Genomic DNA, 22,447 nt, shown 5'->3' with positions numbered 1-22,447 from the left:
ATAAAACAATTGGAAATGACCTTACCCTTGTGGCCTTCTTTTACAATATCTATTTTTTTTTTACATGCATATACTTCCTGATAGGTAGAGATGATTGAAATAGTAACCTGTTAAGGGCAGAGAAGGTTCTATAAAAACCCACAAATTGTGGTTTCAGTTGTCTACTGCACATTCATTTGCAGTTAGTTATTTCAGGTATTATCTTTGTTTTCAGAAAAAGAAAACTAAGTAGAAGACCATGGCAAGCCCTGACTGGGGATATGATGGCGAAAATGGTAAGCGTTCTTCTGTTCATGTAGATCAAATAACAGCTTCTTCCCTTTTCCAATAAAAGAGATATTGAGCACTTAACATACCTATGTAGTCATAGATTAATGGTTTGGTTTGCCTGACTTTGAATTATAATAGCTTTGCATGTATTCTTAGCAGTTGTCCTTTGGGTCATTGTTGTCTACAAAATGCATTCTGTCTCTTTCCCTATCTCTCCCTCTGTCTCTCTCTCCATATGTGTCTATTAGAAATTTATTGCTATAACAGTAAAATATGTATAGTCTGATCCCACAGACTATGAGCATATTAATTGTATTGACAAATACACTATTTTATAGTATAGCATAGAAAAGGGGGATTCTCAAACATTGAATTTCCATTAAGTTAAACAGAATATCATTTAAGATCCTCAGTAAATCCTAATCTAATAAACAAAGTTATATTCCTAAAACTTGGATTTGAGCATTTGATCAAGTTTTGATTGTAAACATATGTTTGTCCTGGTAGGTCCTGAACAGTGGGGCAAGTTGTACCCCATCGCAAATGGAAATAACCAATCTCCCATCGACATCAAAACCAGTGAAGCCAAACATGATGCCTCTCTCAAACCTATCAGTGTCTCCTACAGTCCAGACACAGCAAAAGAAATCATCAACGTGGGACATTCCTTCCACGTAAACTTTGAAGACAATGATAATCGATCAGGTGAGCCAAAAGACCCTTCTAATTTTTCTTCGACTTTACTGGGGAAATTAAAACAACAGGGCTTTAAGAAACACAAACGACCATCTGCAGTCTTTTGTGCACATGTGTAATGTTGCTGGAATCTGGTGAGGCATCTTGAATATCTAGAAAATTTACAAGTGGTAATGATGATTTTGGGGACTCCCAGATCTGTCTTTTTTCAACAGATCTGTCTCTTTTCAGTCCTTCTCCTTTTCAAAGACACTATTCCATTTCTTCTTTTTTCCAATGTATTTTTGCTCACTTCACACCCTCTGAATAAACAGTAGCTTTTCAAAAAGGTCTATGAACCATCATGAATATAAAAACTGAAAAGGCAAATATTTTCTAATCGAGATGAGGGTGGATGAGCCTAGTAGGGAAGAAAAACAGAGGTGAAGTATATATTTATTTGTGTGACCAGAAAAATGGCTCTGTAACTGTTAAGTGCCAGTAAGAAAATGGTCTTGTGTGAATCTTGCATGGAACAATTCTGTGCATAAGTATACTTGTCTATATTCCCCTCTCCTTACTAGGCCATAGTGACTGAATTATCTTCATATCCCAGAATCTAGCACACAGTAAAAATTTCAAAACTGTTTACTGAATAATTTATTAACAATTCCATAAAACAACTCTACTGACATAAGGCAAAATTTGTTTTAGCACTTTCCTACAAGGTTCTGAGCCTAAATTTTAGACACCTTGCAGCTATGTCCATTGTTAGGATTAGGTCTGGTGTTATGTGTGTTTTATTAATCATATGATTGGATAGACTCTCTAAAGAAACACGGTCATTCAATGTTAGATTTTTAAAAGTGACCATACTGTTTTACTGGAATATTCTTTTGGTCCCTGGCTAGGGATTCTCAACAAAGCTATCAAGATACCCTCTTGTGTCCTGATCAGTTACAAGGTATGTGTTGAGTAATTTGTTACTAAAAATAAATTACTAAAGATCTAGATGAATACTGCCCACTACTATCTTTGTTAAAAGAATGAATGAATGAACTTGCAAATTAAAGCAGATTCAAGGAAAACCCTGTAATCATATAATTCACTCATTTTCCAATATGCTTTCTTAAAGGCAGAAAAGGTAAAATTACAGCTCATGTGTTGAGAATTATATATAATTCATGCACTATCGCAGGGCGCACCATACATATGAAGACCATCATTGTGGATGTGGGGAAAAAAACCAACAAGATGGAAACTTTGGTGCTACTGTTTGTTTTCATTTCTGCTCAATCTAATTTAATGTTAGTTTATATTAAATGCAAAGATAAGCTGGAGCTTATGATTGTAACACTAACAGTATTTTCCTTTTTCTTCTAGTGCTGAAAGGTGGTCCTCTCTCTGAAAGCTATAGGCTCCATCAGTTCCATTTTCACTGGGGTGTCAAAGATGACTATGGTTCTGAGCACTTAGTGGATGGAGTCAAATATTCTGCAGAGGTAAGGTGGCTTAACGACTGAGCGAGAACTACACTGAGAGTCCTCCCAGAAGCAGCTCCCTTATAACATAAGGCACGATTATAATGGCTCCAAAGGAATGAGCATTCTGGTCTCTGAAAGGTACTCCCAGTCTCCATTAAAATCAAATACAGACACACTGTGTTTGGCAGTAGAGGGAAATTTTTCATGTGAAAAAAGTAGGTGAACTTGGAGTCAGACTCATGAGCCCCAGAATACTCTTTCATTTCAGAATGCCTTGGAAACATATCTTGATGTCAGGCTAGCCTCAAGGGGAAATACTGCTCTCCTTTTAAAGCTCCGACCCCCAAATGGAACACACCATCATTCTCTTCTTATTTAAATGTTCAAGTTTGGACACACCAGTAGCATAGGTGTAGCTAGGCTGGAACACTTCAGTAAGACTCTACTAAGAGTGCAAGTTTAATCACAGGAGTCATCACAGAGTAGCATACTCTAGATGAGGGTTTGAGGTTCCCTGGCTGCAGGCCACTACCGTCTGGCCTCTTGATTCGCCCCCACATGGAAGTTTGTGATCCAATTCAAGACATTCTCTCTGTATATCCATGGAAAAATAAAGAACATTTGCATCAAACTGTCAACAGAGGGTATGGAAGACTGAAAACAAAGAACTTTTGCTCTTCATATGTATGAATATACAATACATTTGTACCAATATAGACTGGTTGGCTTTTTTATTTTACTTTTATAAAATGAGTTCGTAATATATATATTTTTCCAACATGCTTTTTTTTTCACTTACCAATTTATCATGATCATTTTTTCAAGTCTGTAGATTTAATTGCACCTCTTCTTTTACTGTCTGTACAATATTTCAGTGTATGCATATGTCAGAATTTATTGGCTGAGCCCTACATATGGACAATTACAATGCCTTTTCCTTTTTGTTCTGTTGGATTTTTTGCTTTTATCAAAAAAATAAAATGCTACAATAAATACATCTGTACACATATCTTACACCCTAGTGAAAGCAATTATGTAGGGCAGATTTTCATAAGAGGGATTGTTAGGTACAGGGTTATGCATTTTTCATTTTAATAGAGGATTTGGGAATAGTACACAAATATAACTTACTTTATGTTACATTGTAAATCCAGGCTAATAACTTTCAATGTTGTGGAAATCCATTAAATGTTTTTTTCCTATTTCTCCTTCATAAAATTGAAGGTGGACTAAAATCAAATAGACTGAAAGCCTAAATTAGTATTAGTAGCATCTTTGGGGGAGGATATTTGGTTATATTTAAGAAATATAAACTGGTGGGCTTCCCTGGTGGCGCAGTGGTTGAGAGTCCGCCTGCCGATGCAGGGGACACGGGTTTGTGCCCCGGTCTGGGAAGATCCCACATGCCGCGGAGCGGCTGGGCCCGTGAGCCATGGCCGTTGGGCCTGCGCGTCCGGAGCCTATGCTCCGCAACGGGAAAGGCCACAACAGTGAGAGGCCCACATACCGCAAAAAAAAAAAAAAAAAAAAAAAAAGAAATATAAACTGGTGATTCTCTCATCTAATTTGAGAAAAATAAAATTAATCCAGGGTAGAGATGACAGGCACTTAGCCACAAAGTTCAACATATGACAGATGGTGGGATGGAGGATGGAAGAGAGAGCAGGAGAGAGGGAGAGGTGGGGAGAAAGAGAGAGAGAAGAGACAAAGAAGAGAAGAGGGGAGGGGAGGGGAGGGCAGGGGAAGAGAGGGTAAGGGAGGGGAGGGAAGAGAAGAGAAGGGAAGGGAAAGGAAGGGAATGGATACATGACATGGAGAGAATTGGTTTGATTTAGAGTGATACAAGTGACCAGATGATCACTTTACATTGAGTGGTCAGAAAATGATTCTTTCAGAACTGGCATTTGAGTTCAGCCTTAATTCAAGTCAAAATCCTGCTGTTGAAAGATTATGGGGAAGGACACCTCAGAGAAAATCAGCAGCTAATGCAAAGACTCAAAGTTGTGAACCAAGTGAAGGGGTATAATCTATGAGATGTGCTGAAAGATGGATGTTGATAAGTGGAGAAAAGTAAGAAATTAATGACAACTGTTGTATACTTTGGTTGAGCAATTAGATGGAAGGTGGTGCCTTTTTCTAAGAAGGGAAAATGAAACAGGTCTGGCAAGGAGGAAATCAAGAGTTCTAGTTTGGCCATATTAAGTTTGAGGTTCATATTAAACATCCATGTGGAGATATCAAGAAAGTATCAAGAAGACATACACACATACTTGGATATACAAGTCTAGAGTTCCACAGAGAGGTTAGGCTGGAGATGTTGGCTTGAGAGGTGTCTGTATATGCTCAAGAGAATCTGTCCTTGGCCAAGACTCCAGATACTTCAGGGACCCCTTCTCATAAAGTTACTAAGTACCTCAAGTGAGAGAAAATTAAGTTTTTTGTCCCCAAACTAGTTAGCCAGAATTCCTGATCTTCTTATACCAAAGATTTTTTTTAAAAAAGGAGTAATATTGAATAGTTACGATATTGTGAGAAAAGAAATTTTACTTACTGATTCCAGTATTTGCAACTTGCCCACTGTTCAGCACACAGTTAACTCTTCTTAAGAGTGAGAACATAGCCCTTTCCATGCCCTGGATGAAGGGTCACATAAGTTTTATCTATCAAAGCCAAGATATATCTTTATATATTAACAAGTTAATGTCTAACTTACTTTTTACCTTCACAATGGTATAAATAACGACTCAACCACACTGTCATTTTTAGTTTCATATAGTTCACTGGAATTCTGCGAAGTACTCCAGCTTTGCTGAAGCTGTCCCACAGGCTGATGGTGTGGCAATTATTGGTGTTTTGGTGAAGGTGAGTTATAGAGAGTTACAGAGCTCTGCTAAAACTATTTCTTACCAATCAGACCTCAAAATAGGATGAAATAAAGCAAAAGGATATTTGAGTCTTTCTTTTATTTTTGGAAAGTTCCCCTTCTACTAATGACTGACCACAGGTGAACAAACAGTTCCCTAGCATATTGTTAGTTTGTTTTCTCTTGACTTTTCCCACTTGAAGAGAGAAATAAATTTCAGGTAAAGATGAAATGGGAAGGTGTTGAAGGTGAGGCTAATTTTTTTTTCAGGTCTTCCAAAGTCCCTTTCTTCTAAACCTGCTACCTCATAGAGTCAGGCATTTATCAGTTTAATGTTTCATAAGAAAAATATATTAAGAGAGTTTTTGTCCCATAAAGAAAGTTCAATTGATATTTAAAATGGAAGATTTGTTCACATCCTCTGTAGGAGAGTCCCTGAAAAGTTCTACAGGGAAGTTATTATTAAAGTGGGTATATTTGGGTGACTAACTTTTGGAATTGTAGTGATTCTAGTTAACATTTATTGAAAACTAACAACATGCCATTCATTGTACTAATTATAATTAATAGAACAAAAAGTAAGAGGTTTGTTTTTGTATTACAGTTTTGCTAAATTCCTATATTTTGACTTGCATATTTTTTCTTCAGTTACTGTCTTTAATTGAAAAAAAATAACTAAATAGGATTTGACTTGATAACAATTTTTATCTCACACTTTATTTTTTTTAATCTCCAGGTGGGTCAGGCCAACCCAAACCTGCAGAAAGTACTTGATGCCCTAAAAGCAGTTAAAACTAAGGTAAATAGACTAATTAGTTCAGTTTAAATCAGAGAACAAGAATCCACAGAACTACAGAAGTCATTTAATTGCATATTTGATGTGAGGAGTAGGAAGCCCGAAGTAAAAACTACTAATCTGAAAATCAAGGTACTACTTAGATGTTCCTTGCTTCTGAGAAGGTCTCTGACTCAGATATTTGTTTTATTTTAGTTTTGTTTTTCATAGTTATTGGTCATCTATTTCAACAGGATGAAGCCTGTAGAAGAATGGGTTTCATAGCTGTTCAAATTTGTTTAAAAACTATAACCAACTAAAATGTGAATTTTTTTACATCATGGAGAAAGATATCTTTATTTTTTATCAATACAAAAATACAGAAGTTAAGGGTATTGTTTTAAAATCCCTTTAATATGTAGTGTCTGATAACCATGATTCCCCGTCAGCTTAAAAAAAAAAAAAAAGATGGATTTTCTGATATATTTAATCTTAGCTTTACTGTTTTAATAGTAAATAGTTAAATCATATGTCAGAGATATGTCATTTTCTTTCATTGTATTTTTATATAAAATAAATCTAGTTCATGTTGAGTCTAAAAAATTTAATCTTCAAATGGATATATTATAAAGTGGAAAGTCTGAATATAAATAAGCACTCAACTCAGGAATATTAAAAACAATATATGAAAAGAGAGTAGAAGGAAATAATTAATGAAGATAAAGCAAAACATTAATAAAATAAGAAAGAAAATGAATATATACAAGGTAGAATTTTATTAATAAAATGAAAAGTTGATTCTTTGGATAAAAACAACCAAAAAACACACTTTTGGCAAGTTTGATGATGGAAAAAAAGGTACACATGCAAAAAATTTATTAGAAATAAGGAATTGGGTCATAATTAAAGATGTGGTAAAAAGTTTTAAAAGAGAAAAATTTGTACACTTGACCCTTGAACAACATGGGTTTGAACTGCACAGGTCCACTTATTCATGGATTTTTTTTGATAAATACATGCTATAGCACTACAAAATTGGCACTTAATTGAATTTGCTGATGCACAACTGTGGTTATGAGGGATGACCATAAAGTTATACGTGGATTTTTGACTGCGCAGGGGGTCAGCACTCCTAACCCCCACATTCCTCAAGGGTCAGCTGTATAACGCTATACCAGTAAATTTGAAAATTTAGATTAAAAGAATGAATTTCTAAGAAAATGCAGAGAAACTGACTCAAAATGTGTTGAAAGCCTAAACAGATCAAGAATCTAAAAAGAAACTGAAAAAATTGTAAAAAATGTACCTAGTGAAAGAAAACTCTAGGCCCAGACCACTTTATGGAGAAGTGTTACACAACTTTTAAGAAACAATCATGCCACTGTTAACTAAACTGCTCAGATGAGGGGACAGAAAATTTTATTTTGATTTAATTAAATGAAACCTAATACCCAAACTGGGTAAGGCCACCACAAAAAGGAAATCATAGGCTAATCTTTCTTAGGAATATAGCTAAAAGAAATATTAAAATCAATTACAGCAAATCATATTCAAAAGTATATTAAAAGAGTAATGTTTCCAAATTAGTAGACTTTATCCCCAGAATGCAAGGATGGTTTGATATTAGACTATCTTCCAATATAAGTCATTACAGTAACAAATTAAAGATGAAAAACCATATTACAAACTTGTTAGATGCTTGAAAAGCATTTGATAAAAATTCAATGCCAATTCCTGAAGATAAAAAAAAAAGAAAGAAAAGTCTCTGAAAACTTATTGAGCTTAAGAGAGAATATCACATACAAACTTGGATCAAACATCAAACTTAGTAGTGAAATATTTGAAGCCTTTCAATTTCAATCAAGAACAAGACCAGGGTGTCAACTGTGACCACCACAACTGACCATTACAATGAATGTCCTAATCAATGTAATAAAAAAAGGAAAGAAATAAGAGTACATATTTGGATAAATATTAGGGAAACAAAGACAAATCTATCCTCAAGTACAGAGGATATGATCATTGACATCCACCTGGAAAATACAAATCAAACAGGTAAAAAACAGAATTAATACACAAGTTTAATAAAGTTGACTACATAAAATATTAGCATACAAATATCAATTCATTTTCTATACACCAATATAACCAATCAGAAAAGAAAATAAGAATAAATAGAATGAAGATAAAACATACCAATATGCATGTCAATAAATATATTACCACTGGAACAGTATCTGGTATCATTCCTAGAGAAGCAATAAATGTTTTATACTGGAAATTAAATATCTTTTTAAAGAATACAGATTATAAAAACTTTTCAAAACTTTGCTTATCTTCAACCAAATGAAGAAGGAGGCAGATTGCTCAGTCAAAATTCCAGTGTAGCGTATTTTCAGTCTTCTATTACTTTTATTGTTTATATCCACAAACATACCAGTCATGAAATAATATATAGTAGAAAAATTGATTAAATTCTTAGCTAAGATCTATCTACCAAATAATATAACATATATGTCATATATGTAATGATGCAAATAGTTTATATAATGATATAATAATATATTACTTTTCTTTTTCTTTCAGGGCAAAAAAGCCCCATTCACAAATTTTGACCCCTCTGTTCTCCTTCCTTCATCCCGGGATTACTGGACCTACCATGGCTCTCTGACTCATCCTCCTCTTTATGAGAGTGTAATCTGGATCATCCTTAAGGGAAACATCAGTATCAGCTCAGAACAGGTAGAGTATCAAAGGTGAATGAATGAGCATTAGAAGTGCAAAGCAGGAATACCATTTCAATTCATAGTATTATTGGGGGAAAATTATTATTTCAATTAGATTTTGAAAAGTTCATTTTCCTTTCCAACTGAGAAAGATTTATTTGTGACATAAGGTCTATTGAATAATCAAAAATAAAAGTGTATTTATAAACACTTTTTTTACTTTATGTAGAAAAAATATATGAGATTCAGAACTCTTGCTATTCTTTTTGCCTTAATAAGGACAAATCCAGCTTTGTTAAATATCTTCCTAAGAGTTTCAAAAACAAGAAAAAACTGGCACTAGAAGTACTATTCAGACTTTGGGGAATTGTGACTCTCAAGTGGCATACTTTGATAGCTAACATGGGTTTTTGTTCTTTTTTGAAACTTAAGCTCATAAATATTCAACAAAATATCTCATTAATTATTGTTTATAATTATGAAAATAGTAACTACCAATGATTGAGCAACTACTTTTATTAGGTTACTCATGTACGTTTTGTCAGTCAATTCTCATAACAAGCCTTTAGGGCAGGCGGTGTGACCTATTGGTAACTAACACTTCTTGAGCATATGCCATATGCCAAACACCATTCTAAGAACTTTACATGTATTGACCCATTTAGTCTTCACAACAATGCAATGAAATAGTACTATATGGAAACTGAGGCACCAAGCAGATAAGTCTCTTACCCAAGTGTAAGAAAGCTGGTATTCTAATCCAGTCAATCATCGATAATTTAAGCCAAATGCCTAGTGCAAAGAAATGTGAAGGAATTTTTGGCTTCCTCCCTTCCCATCTGTGAAACCATTGCAATCTTCAACCTGATTTTCTAAATATTAGTGCATCAATTATACTAGAAGAAAAGTGTTCTGTGTAACTTTAATAGCTTTTGACTCTTTAAATATTTTATCCTCCCTCCAAGCTGGCACAGTTCCGCAGTCTTCTATCAAATGTCGAAGGTGATAAAGAAGTCCCCATTAAGCACAACAACAGACCACCCCAGCCTCTGAAGAGCAGAACAGTGAAAGCTTCATTCTGATGGGCCCAGGAAGAAATTTACCCTCCCTCAAGGAACACACCTCTGCTTCTGATGTAATCCAATAAAGCAAGTTTTAAGAAACAAGTTTATTTTAATACTAGCAAGACAGCCTACTTTCAAATTTAATCTGCAGAACTAAAAAGCTTTAATTTTTATTCTTATTGCTTAATTCAAATAGTAATCTGTAAGTTTACAAAACTTGTGCTTAAATTCAAGTCTATTTTGTTGAATTCTTTATAATGCAATTAATTTCTTAGTGAGTTGTACTTAATTTCTTAGTGATTTGTATCTCTTTCCATTTTATTAGTTTTAATTGAACTAATAAAATAATTGTATCCCTTTCTTCTTGTCTATTATGTACTCTTTTTTTAAAAGGCATTAGTTTTCTACCCCATTTACATTCAAGAATTTTAAATGCTTTATTTGCAACATTATTTTGCCTCAAATGTAATAACCTAAGAGTAGGTTGAGATGAAATGTTGAGAATTCATTTGCTTACTCTTGAAGACAAAGACAGCTAGGATGACAAAGGATTTAATATTATTATGCTGGGCCAATGTTGCTACCATTTGCGTACTCTGTGATAAAAATGATATATTTCATACAGGAAATGATGCTTCTGGTTATTGCTTCCACTCCCCCACCCCCCACCATTAGCAAGTTCACTGTTTTTGTTGGGTTTTTTTTTCCATTATTATAACTAGTTAGCTAGAATGGAGAATCTGTACTTCAAATTTGGAAGAAAAGTTACTAGTGAATTATTTATAAAAATGATAAAGGAATCATTTGGCTTAGAATCGTATAGAAATATCACATATGCTTTTAGTCAGATATGTACTTAACCTGAAGCTGTTCTTTCTGAAGCCATATCTACATTCAGAATTCTGAAAATCTCGTGTCCATTGTTTAGTCTTGTGATTTACTTATTTTCTCTTCTCTGAGAAATCATATTAGAGACGAAAGAGCACATCCATTCCAATGTTCTAGTCTTGTCTAATGTCAGATAATCAGTCAAAACCTCTCAATAACTGTAATCGTAGCTAAAAAGGCAGACAAAGTAGATCCTTCATTCCTCTGAGGTAGCTTTTGTGTAGAGGCTGTGTTTATTTTGTACCTAAAAATCCTAGGAGACATCTTTTGATATTTTTATTTGGAGCCCAGAATTTAAGTTAATCTTCTTTAATAAAAATGTAATGGACCCAAGTAACACTTCATTTAGCTCAACCCCCATAATCTGTCTATAAAAATAAAATACTTTCTTTGCAAAAGTGATTTGACTGTGTATATTAATATATATTTACCAGATATTGAGAAAGCATGAAACAGTTACACCTGTCCTAAGACCCTCTTATTTCACTTGTTACCTTGATAGGATTTTAATCTAAATTTATCAGTGGTCATCATGAAGGCCAAAAGAGGAGTATGAGTTTAATTTAAGAAATATATTTGCAAAAGATGTTCTTGACCTACAATGTTTGAAAGTGTTTTCTGAAAAGAAATTGAGTGGAACACTCAGGAAGATGGCTTCTGTAGCTGGAGTGTGATCACTGCAGGGAGACCTTCAAGATGACGGAAGTGTAAGACGCGGAGATCATCTTCCTCCCCACAAATACATCAGAAATACATCTACATGAGGAACAACTCCTACAGAACACCTACTGACCGCTGGCAAAAGACCTCAGACCTCCCCAAAGGCAAGAAACTCCCCACATACCCGGGTAGGGCAAAAGAAAAAAGAAAAAACAGAGACAAAAGAATAGGGACGGGACCTGCACCAGTGGGAGGGAGCTGTGAAGGAGGAAAATTTTCCACACACTGGGAAGCCCCTTCATGGGCGGAGACTGCGGGTGGCAGAGGGGGGAGCTTTGGAGCCACGGAGGAGAGCACAGCAACAGGGGTGTGGAGGGCAAAGGGGAGAGATTCCTGCACAGAGGATTGGTGCCGACCAGCATTCACCAGCCCGAGAGGCTTGTCTGCTCACCCACCAGCCAGGATGGGTGGGGCTGGGAGCTGAAGCTCGGGCTCCGGAAGTCATATTCCAGGAAGAAGACTGGGGTTGGCTACATGAACATAGCCTGAAGGGGGCTAGTGCACCACAGATAGCCAGGAGGGAGACTGGGAAAAAGTCTGGACCTGCCTAAGAGGCAGGAGACCATTGTTTCGGGGTTCGTGAGGAGAGGGGATTCAGAGCACCACCTAAACGAGCTCCAGAGACGGGCGCGATCTGCAGCTATCAGCGCGGACACCATAGATGGGCATGAAACGTTAAGGCTGCTGCTGCAGCCACCAAGAAGCCTGTGTACAAGCACAGGACACTATCCATGCCTCCCCTCCAGGGAGCCTGTGCAGCCTGCCACTGCCAGGGTCCCGTGATCCACGGACAACTTCCCCGGGAGAACACACAGTGCACAGCAGGCTGGTGCAACTCACGCTGGCCTCTGCCACTGCAGGCTCGCCCTGCATTCCGTACCCCTCCCTCCCCGGGCGTGAGTGAGCCACAGCCCCCTAATCAGCTGCTCCTTTAGCCCCATCATGTCTGAGCAAAGAACAGATGCCCTCAGGTGACCTACACACAGAGGTGCGGCCAAATCCAAAGCTGAACCGCAGTAGCTGTGCAAACAAAGAAGAGAAACGGAAATCTCTCCCAGCAGCCTCAAGAGCAGCAGATTAAACCTCCACAATCACCTTGCTGTGCCCTGTATCTGTGGAATACTTGAAGAGACAACGAACCAGCTCAAAATTGAGGTGGTGGACTTTGGGAGCAACGATATAGATACAGAGATAGAGAGAGAGAGAGATTTTTTTTCCATTTTCTCTTTTTCTGTGTGGCTGATAGGGCCTTGGTGCTACGGCCTGGTGTCAGGCCTGTGCCTCTAAGGTGAGAGAGCTGAGATCAGGACATTGGTCCACCAGAGACCTCCCAGCTCCATGTAATATCAAATGGCAGAAGCTCTCCCAGAGATCTTCATCTCAACTCTAAGACCCACCTCCACTCAACAACCAGCAACCTACAGTGCTGGACACCCTAGGCCAAACAACTAGCAAAACAGGAACAAAACCTCACCCACTAACAGAGAGGCTGCCTAAAAACATAATAAGGTCACAGACACCCAAAACACACAACCAGACATGGTACTGTCCACCAGAAAGACAAGACACAGCCTCATCCACCAGAGCACAGGCACTAGTCTCCTCCAACAGGAAGCCCACACAACCAACTGAACCAACTTTACCCACTGGGGGCAGACACCAAAAACAACGGGAACTACAAACCAGCAGCCTGCAAAAAGGAAACCCCAAACACAGTAAGTTAAGTAAAGTAAGAAGAAAAAGAAACACACAGCAGATGAAGGAGCAAGGTAAAAACCCACCAGACCTAACAAATGAAGAGAAAATTGGCAGTCTACCTGAAAAAGAATTGAGAGTAATGATAGTAAACATGATCCAAAATCTTGGAAATACAATGGAGAAAATACAAGAAACATTTAACAAGGAGCTAAAAGAACTAAATAGCAAACAAATAATGATGAACAACAAAATAAATGAAATTTAAAAATCTCTAGAAGGGATCAATAGCAGATTAACTGAGGCAGAAGAAGGAATAAGTGACCTAGAAGATAAAATAGTGCAAATAACTACTGCAGAGCAGAATAAAGAAAAAAGAATCAAAAGAATTGAAGACAGCCTCAGAGACCTCTGGGACAACATTAAACGCACCAGTATTCAAATTACAGGGGTCTCAGAAGGAGAAGAGGAAAAGAAAGGTACTGAGAAAATATTTGAAGAGATTATAATTGAAAATTTCCCTAATGTGGGAAAGGAAACACTTAATCAAGTCCAGGAAGTGCAGAGAGTCCCATACAAGATAAATCTAAGGAGAAACACACCAAGACACATATTAATCAAGCTATCAAAAATTAAACACAAAGAAAAAATATTAAAAGCAGCAAGGGAATAACAACAAATAGCAGACAAGGGAATCCCCATAAGGTTAACAGTGGATCTTTCAGCAGAAATTCTGCAAGACAGAAGGGAGTGGCAGGACATATTTAAAGTGATGAAAGGGAAAAACCTACAACCAAGATAACTCTACCCAGCAAGGATCTCATTCAGGTTCGAAGGAGAAATTAAAACCTTTACAGACAGGCAAAAGCTAAGAGAAATCAGCACCACAAAACCAGTTTTACAACAAATGCTAAAGGAAATTCTCTAGGTGGGAAACAGAAGAGAAGGAAAAGACTTACAATAACAAACCCAAAACAGTTAAGGTAATGCTAATAGGAACATACATATGGATAATTACCTTAAATGTAAATGTATTAAATGCTCCAACCAAAAGACATAGACTGGCTGAATGGATACAAAAGCAAGACCCATATATATGTTATCTACAAGAGACCCACATCAGACCTAGGGACACATACAGACTGAAAGTGAAGGGATAGAAAAAGGTATTCCATGCAAATGGAAATCAAAAGAAAGCTGGAGTAGCAATAATCATATCAGACAAAATAAACTTTAAAATAAAGACTATTACAAGAGTCAAAGAAGGACACTAGATAATGATCAAGGGGTCAAAGAAGATGATATAACAATTGTAAAAATTTATGCACCCAACATAGGAATACCTCAATACATAAGGCAAATGCTAAAAGCCATAAAAGGGGAAATTGACAGGAACACAATCATAGTAGGGGGCTTCAACACCCCACTTTCACCAATGGACAGATCATCCATAATTAAAATAAATAAGGAAGCACAAGCTTTAAGTGATACATTAAACAAGATGGGCTTAATTGATATTTATAGGACATTCCATCAAAAACAACAGAATACACTTTCTTCTCAAGTGCTTATGGAACTTCTCTAGGATAGATCATATCTTGGATCACAAATCAACCCTTGGTAAATTTAAGAAAATTGAAATTGTATCAAGTATCTTTTCCAATGAAAATGCTATGAGATAAGATATCAATTACAGGAAACAATCTGTAAAAAATACAAACACATGGAGGCTAAATAATACACTACTTAATAACCAAGAGATACCTGAAGAAGAAATCAAAGAGGAAATCAAAAAAATACCTAGAAACAAATGATGATGAATACACCACAACTCAAAACTTATGGGATACAGCAGAAGCAGTTCTAAGATGGAAAGTTATGGCAATACAATCCCACCTCAAGAAACAAGAAACATCTCAAGTAAAAAACCTAACCTTACACTTAAAGCAATTAGAGAAAGAAGAACAACAACAAAAAAAAAAACCCAAACTTAGCAGAAGGAAAGAAATCATAAAGATTAGAACAGAAATAAATGAAAAAGAAATGAAGGAAACAATAACAAAGATCAATAAAACTAAAGCTAGTTCATTGAGAAGAAAAACCATTAGCCAGACTCATCAAGAAAAAAAGGGAGAAGACTCAAATCAACAAAATTAGAAATGAAAAAAGGAGAGGTAACAACTGACACTGCAGAAATACAAGGGATCATGAAAGATTACTACAAGCAACTACATGCCATTAAAATGGACAACCTGGAAGAAATGGACAAATTCTTAGGAAAGCACAACCTTCCGAGACTGAACCAAGAAGAAATAGAAAATAAAAACAGACCAATCACAAGAACTGAAATTGGGACTGTGCTTAAAAATCTTCCAACAAATAAAAGCCCAGGTCCAGATGGCTTCACAGGCAAATTCTATCAAACATTTAGAGAAGAGCTAACACCTATCCTTCCCAAACTCTTCAAAAATAGAGCAAAGGGAGGAACACTCCCAAATTCATTCTACGAGGCCACCATCACCCTGAAACCAACACCAGACAAAGATGTCACAAAGAAAGAAAACTACAGGCCAATATCACTGATGAACATAGATGCAAAAATCCTCAACAAAATACTAGCAAAGGGAATCCAACAGCACATTAAAAGTATCATACACCATGATCAACTGGGGTTCATCCCAGGAATGCAAGGATTCTTCACTATATGCAAATCAATCAATGTGATACACCATATTACCAAATTGAAGGAGAAAAGCCATATTATCATCTCAATAGATACAGAAAAGGATTTTGACAAGTTCAGCACCTTTTTTCATAAAAACCCTCCAGAAAGTAGGAATAGAGGGAACTTTCTTCAACATAATAAAGGCCATATATGACAAACCCACAGCCAACATCGTTCTCAATGGTGAAAAATTGAAACCATTTCCTCTAAGATCAGGAACAAGACAAGGTTGCCCACTCTCACCACTATTATTCAACATAGTTTTGGAAGTTTTAGCCACAGCAATCAGAGAAGAAAAATAAATTAAAGGAATCCAAGTTGGAAAAGAAGAAGTAAAGCTGTCACTGTTTGCAGATGACATGATACTATACATGGAGAATCCTAGAGATGCTACCAGAAAACTATAGAGCTAATCCATGAATTTGGTAAAGTAGTAGGATGCAAAATTAATGCACAGAAATCTCTTGCATTCCTATACATTAATGATGAAAATCTGAAAGTGAAATTAAGGAAACACTCCCATTTATCATTGTAACAAAAAGAATAAAATACCTAGGAATAAACCTACCTAAGGAGAAAAAGGACCTGTATGCAGAAAACTGTAAGACACTGATGAAAGAAATTAAAGATGATATAAACAGATAGAGAGATATACCATGTTATTGGATTGGAAGAGTCAACATTGTGAAAATGACTATACTACTCAAAGCAATCTACAGATTCAATGCAATCCCTATTAAACTACCAATGGCATTTTTCACAGAACTAGAATAAAAAAATTCACAATATGTATGGAAACACAAAAAACCCTGAATAGCCAAAGCAATCCCGAGAAAGAAAAATGGAGCTGGAGGAATAAGGTTCCCTGAGTTCAGACTATACTACAAAGCTACAGTAATCAAGACAGTTTGGTACTGACACAAACATCAAAATAGAGATCAATGGAAGAGGATAGAAAGCCCAGAGATAAACCCATGCAAATATGGTGAACTTATCTTTGATAAAGGAGGTAAGAGTATACAATGGAGGAAAGACTGCCTTTTTAATAAATGGTGCTGGGAAAACTGGAGAGCTACATGTAAAAGAATGAAATTAGAAAACTCCCTAACACCATACACAAAAATAAACTCAAAATGGATTAAAGACCTAAATGTAAGGCCAGACAAACTCTCAGAGGAAAACATATGCAGAACACTCTATGACATAAATCACAACAAGATCCTTTGTGACCCACCTCCTAGAGAAATGGAAATAAAAACAAAAATAAGCAAATGGGACCTAATGAAACTTAAAAGCTTTTGCACAGCAAAGAAAACCATAAACGAGACAAAAGGACAACCCTCAGAATGGGAGAAAATATTTGCAAATGAAGCAACTGACAAAGGGTTAACTACAAAATTTACAAGCAGCTCATGCAGCCCAATATCGAAAAAACAAACAACACAATCCAAAAATGGGCAGAAGACCTAAACAGATATTTCTCCAAAGAAGCTATTCAGATTGGCAACAAACACATGAAAGATGCTCATAATCATTAGAGAAATGCAAATCAAAACTACAATGAGATATCACCAGTCAGAATGGCCATCATCAAAATATCTTCAAACAATAAATGCTGGAGAGGGTGTGGAGAAAATGGAACCCTCTTGCACTCTTGGTGGGAATGTAAATTGATATAGCCACTATGGAGAACAGTATGGAGGTTCCTTAAAAAACTAAAAATAGAACTACCATACGAACCATCAATCCCACTCCTGGGCATATACCCTGAGAAAACCATAATTCAAAAAGAGTCATGTGGGCTTCCCTGGTGGCGTAGTGGTTGAGAGTCCGCCTGCCGATGCAGGGGACATGGGTTCGTGCCCCGGTCTGGGAAGATCCCACATGCCGCGGAGCGGCTGGGCCCGTGAGCCATGGCCACTGAGCCTGCACGTCCGGAGCCTGTGCTCCGCAATGGGAGAGGCCACAACAGTGAGAGGCCCGCATACCAGAAAAAAAAAAAAAGAAAAAAGAGTCATGTACTACAATGTTCACTGCAGCTATATTTACAATAGCCAAGACATGGAAGCAACCTAAGTGTCCACTGACAGATGAATAGATAAAGAAGATGTGGCACATGTATACAATGGAAAGTTACTCAGCCATAAAAAGAAACGAAATTGAGTTATTTGTAGAGAGGTGGATGGACTTAGAGTCTGTCATACAGAGTGAAGTAAGTCAGAAAGAGAAAAACAAATAATGTATGCTAACACATATATATGCAATCTAAAAAAACAAAGAAAGGTTCTGAAGAATCTACGGGCAGGATAGGAATAAAGATGCAGACGTAGAGAACAGACTTGAGGACACGGGGAGGGGGAAGAGTAAGATGGGTGAAGTGAGAGAGTGTCATGGACTTATATATGCTACCAAATAATAAATAGATAGCTAGTGGGAAGCAGCCACATAGCACAGGGAGATCAACTCAGTGCTTTGTGACCACCTAGAGGGGTGGGATAGGGAGGGTAAGAGGGAGACGCAAGAGGGAGGAGATATGAGGATACATGTATATGTATAGCTGATTCACTTGTTTATAAATCATAAACTAACACACCATTTTAAAGCAATTATACTCCAATAAAGATGTAAAAAAATTAAAAATCAAAAAAAAATTGTTCAATTTGAAATTAAATATCATGACAAGGACCTGAAAAGTATTTGACTTGATGACCAATATTCTTTAAGACAGTTAAAATGGATTCCAGGATTTAAATATAAATCTGTAAGTCTTATTATGAAAAGGGCAAAGAAGTGACAGAAGATATATGATGGCCATCAAATTTTACCCCTAAGCTAAATGCCAACTGGGAAGCATGTTTCCCCTTACTTGCTTCTGCCAAAATTTCACATATTTGGCAGAACAGACGAGTTGCATTATGGGAGCTTTCCACTCTTCTCTGAAGTAGCCGATAAAAGCAGCTGTTGAAAAGAGGTATGTGGACAGGAACTGGATCATCTGAGAATGCAACTCATATGTTTCTGTGACTCACCCTCCTGCTGTGTGCCCTCTTCCCTTGCCAACTTAGGTGGAGACTTCGAACATCCTGCAAGGATTCTCTATCTCTTCCATGCCTTTCTTTAAGCCCAAATCTATTGGGCTTCTAATCATCCAGAATGACAATGCCAACTGATGGGGCTCAGCAGTAGGCTCAAGAGTAGAAGGATTCTCCTACTCCCTGCTGTTTTTTGTCTTATTTACCACCTCCCTCTTCATAAATATCATGCTGAGCATTAATGAAACCTTTTAGCTAATTTGTGAGTCCAGGTAGCTCAAGATATTTTCTAAATTACTCATTTTGGTAAGCTTTAACAAAATAACTCTAGAAACATTAAATTCATCAGAGGGAATTAAGACAAAGGAAAGGAAGGGAGAGAAATGTTGAAAGAATTAATTTCCTGACAGAACTCCAGAGAGAAATTTTTCGTTTATTATAATCCTTGTTACTCCATTATCAGTGGTTCTTCATCATTTTGTGACCACAAATTCCTATAAACATGTGATTAAAGCTATGAATCTTCTCCCTACCTCCTTCCAAAATGTAAAAATTATATATAGCTGAAATTTTACACTGAGTTTAACAGTATGTAGGGACTCATTCCTTTCCTTCCTTCCTCATAACAAAATCAGTCCTGGACCCCAGGATAAGATCCTGACTCTAAACTATAAAAACTGAGCTACAATGGACTCCATGTCTCTCTTGATCTCACTTCTCACTTAACATTTATTTTTGCTTTTCTACCTCATTCTTTACAGCAGATCCCTAGAGATGGAATGACAGTAATTTCCACTATAATTCATGAATTATTTTTTTTGTTTTTCTATTTTCCAAATATTATTTTGAGTTGGTATGAGGTCTCACTGTAAAAGATATATAAAAAGACAAAAAAAGAAAGATAATCCAAACCTTAGTGAATTGGTTCATTTATTAGTGGGTAGACAAAGAGTTACAAATGAGAGTAAAAAGGCTTAGAAGAAAAATTGTTTGGGGAAGATGTCATCAGATAATACTGGGCCCAAAACACTCTGAAAGTCAACACACTTTGTATCTAAGACCATGAAAGCATAAAGAAATACTTATTTCAGCATTATCTTCATGATTATCTATAAATACCAAATATTTATTTACCCACTGTTCTCTGGGAGACACTGTACTAGGATTCCCTCATTATTCTTATTAGATTTGGCTATTTTAAATCTCACTAGATAGACAAAGAGACATATAGACAAATAAGCATAGATATAAATGAATAGATAATTGCATTTATTCTAGGACTTCTCTATTTGACAAAATAGAGCAGTCCTAGAATAATAGTGCGTTATTTAACCTACTGCAAGAAGATAGTGGATTTTATACTCCTAGGCTTATATGGACACATTTATAAAGCTAAGGGGAAAATGCGTAAAATAAAAAAGACCTTAATAGAAATGTAACATGCTTGAAAGAAGTTAGGAGAAAGGGCCTCAAGCACTCCTGCTTACAGATCTCACTTTCAATAGAGAAGCAACTCCTAGGAGTAACGTAGAGTCTTAAAGAAATGTGCATACCCTCAACTTGTATCTTTAGTATCTTTATCCTAAAAGTAAATGGATGGACAAAGGGTAATGTTTGCAGGCATTAGAATGCTCAGAGGACAAGTGCACTTGATAAAGGTTTCTCAGAATGGCATCTGGACTAATCCCTTTACTATGAGAAGGTAGAAACAGCAATTATGTCAGAAAGGAATAGAGTTTAAGTGGCCTTATTTTTTTTCCCTTAAAGACTAGAGAATATAACTTCCTCAAATCATCAACAAGTATTTTAACACCCTTTAGAAACAGTTACATGCCAAGCTATTTGGATATGTTATTTTCCATCATGTTATTAAATCACCTAAACTACCATCAAAAACAAACAAGCATACCATGCAGGAATAATGCTTTGTTACTCAGAAAAAAAAAAAAATAGACACTTATCTCACTCATACACCAAAATAAATCTAAGATGGGTTAGATTTTTCAATGAAATAATTAATGTACTATAAGAATAAGTAAATATTTAAATATACTGTTGGAGAAGAACTTTTTCTCAAAAAAAAAAATGCACACCGAATGCACAGATCAAGAAATAACAGAATAATTGATTGAACTATGAAAAATGTAAATATGTAGGTCAAGCAACAATAATAAAAAAATTTTAATGAAAAGGAAAGTGACAACTGGGGAAAAGTTTTCAATATAAATGACATCCACAGATACAAGGTCTCTGCTATAGAAAAAGCTTTCACTAGTTATTAACATAAAAATTGAATTCCCAAGAGAAAATAGTAAGAAGATATGAACAGGCAACTCTGTAAAAAAGAAAAAGAGATGATTGATAAATATATGAAAAAATGCTCTATCTTAATAATCAAAGAAGTACAACTTTAAACAATGTTCTCTGAGTCTTTGCATATAATATTGGTAAATATTTTTAAAATAATACACAGTGTTGTCAGTGAAGTAAAGAAATAAAAACTCATACATTGCTGGAAAGAGCATAAAATATCAATAGTACAGTGTGCTCATGAATAAAGCAAAAGTTGTGTTCCAGAAGAAATTTTATTATCAAAAATTAAGTAAGTAAACTGTAAGTTCAATGTAGGAAAGGAAATTTAAATTGCAGAATTTTAGACTTGCTATAATGTGATTACCTTATCTATTACCCTGGTTCCAAAGGCTATATAAATTCTATTTATTTACATTTATGATCTCTAAATTTATATTTTCATCTGAGATCAAGTTTCAAATTCTCTCATCCAACTGACTGTTTGATGTCTCCACTTCGTTGTCACAAGGACATCTCAACCTATTCAAAACACAACTCTTGGAACCCATCCAGACCTGGTGTCTACTAGCCCCAGTGGGCACAGAGGTGACAGGGCAGGATGGTTTGCTCACAGCCCAGGGAGCAATTGCAGGGTGGAAACAGGTAAAATATGACCCTGACTAACTGATGCCACCATTGAACTTGAAGTGATTCCTTTGGTTCTAACTTTTCAAATCTAAGCTTCCCTTTATTGCTATAAACCTCTTTGTCTACTCTAAAAGACTAATAAACTGAAACCTCAATAAAATAGAGTAAGGAGACCAGAAGGGAGAGCTCTCATGCCCTGTGACAATAGCAGAGCCCAACAAGAAGAAGCCCCAAAGACTTACCTTCCCTGGCAAGGAATCTGTCAATGAAAAGCCAGGGATTTAGTTTACTGTAGCCTCCCAACTTCCTTTTGCCCCACTATAAAAGCCTTCTCCTTCACTTGCCATGCAGCAACTTGAAGGTAGCTCACCACAGCTGAAGACCCCGAATTGCAATCCTCTGCTGATCTTGAGTAAATCTGTTTTTCACCCCTGGGGAAATAACTGGCAGACTATTTGGTTTAGGTCAACATTTTGATGACCCATTCAGGGACCGGAAAATATCCCCATAGGCTCTGGGGCTGGTGAACACACAGATGGGGTACCCACGATTGAGCCCATTGAGCTCACTGCTTTTCTCACTGACCCTGG

General features: G+C 36.3%; 1 protein-coding gene across 2 annotated transcripts; it reads left to right on the top strand.

Moving 5' to 3' along the window:
• Positions 1-238: 238 nt before the first annotated feature.
• On the top strand, positions 239-10,093 carry CA1 (carbonic anhydrase 1; the record flags this gene model as incomplete). 2 transcript variants are annotated; one of them, XM_081258621.1, is made up of 7 exons in its annotated part: positions 239-275; positions 778-975; positions 2,329-2,447; positions 5,196-5,291; positions 6,029-6,091; positions 8,654-8,809; positions 9,759-10,093. In XM_081258621.1, the coding sequence occupies 7 exons, from the start codon at positions 239-241 to the stop codon at positions 9,873-9,875; spliced, it is 786 nt and encodes a 261-aa protein (XP_081114747.1). In that variant the 3' UTR covers positions 9,876-10,093. The 2 variants fall into 2 exon arrangements, with proteins under 2 accessions (XP_081114747.1, XP_081114748.1); XM_081258622.1 differs by lacking the exon at positions 778-975.
• Positions 10,094-22,447: the final 12,354 nt, after the last annotated feature.

The sequence above is a fragment of the Mesoplodon bidens genome (assembly GCF_964165515.1).
Source record: "Mesoplodon bidens genome assembly, chromosome: 16".
Lineage (NCBI taxonomy): Eukaryota > Metazoa > Chordata > Mammalia > Artiodactyla > Ziphiidae > Mesoplodon > Mesoplodon bidens.
Note: the sequence above shows the minus strand (reverse complement) of the source record. Positions and strands in the feature narration are given on the sequence as shown.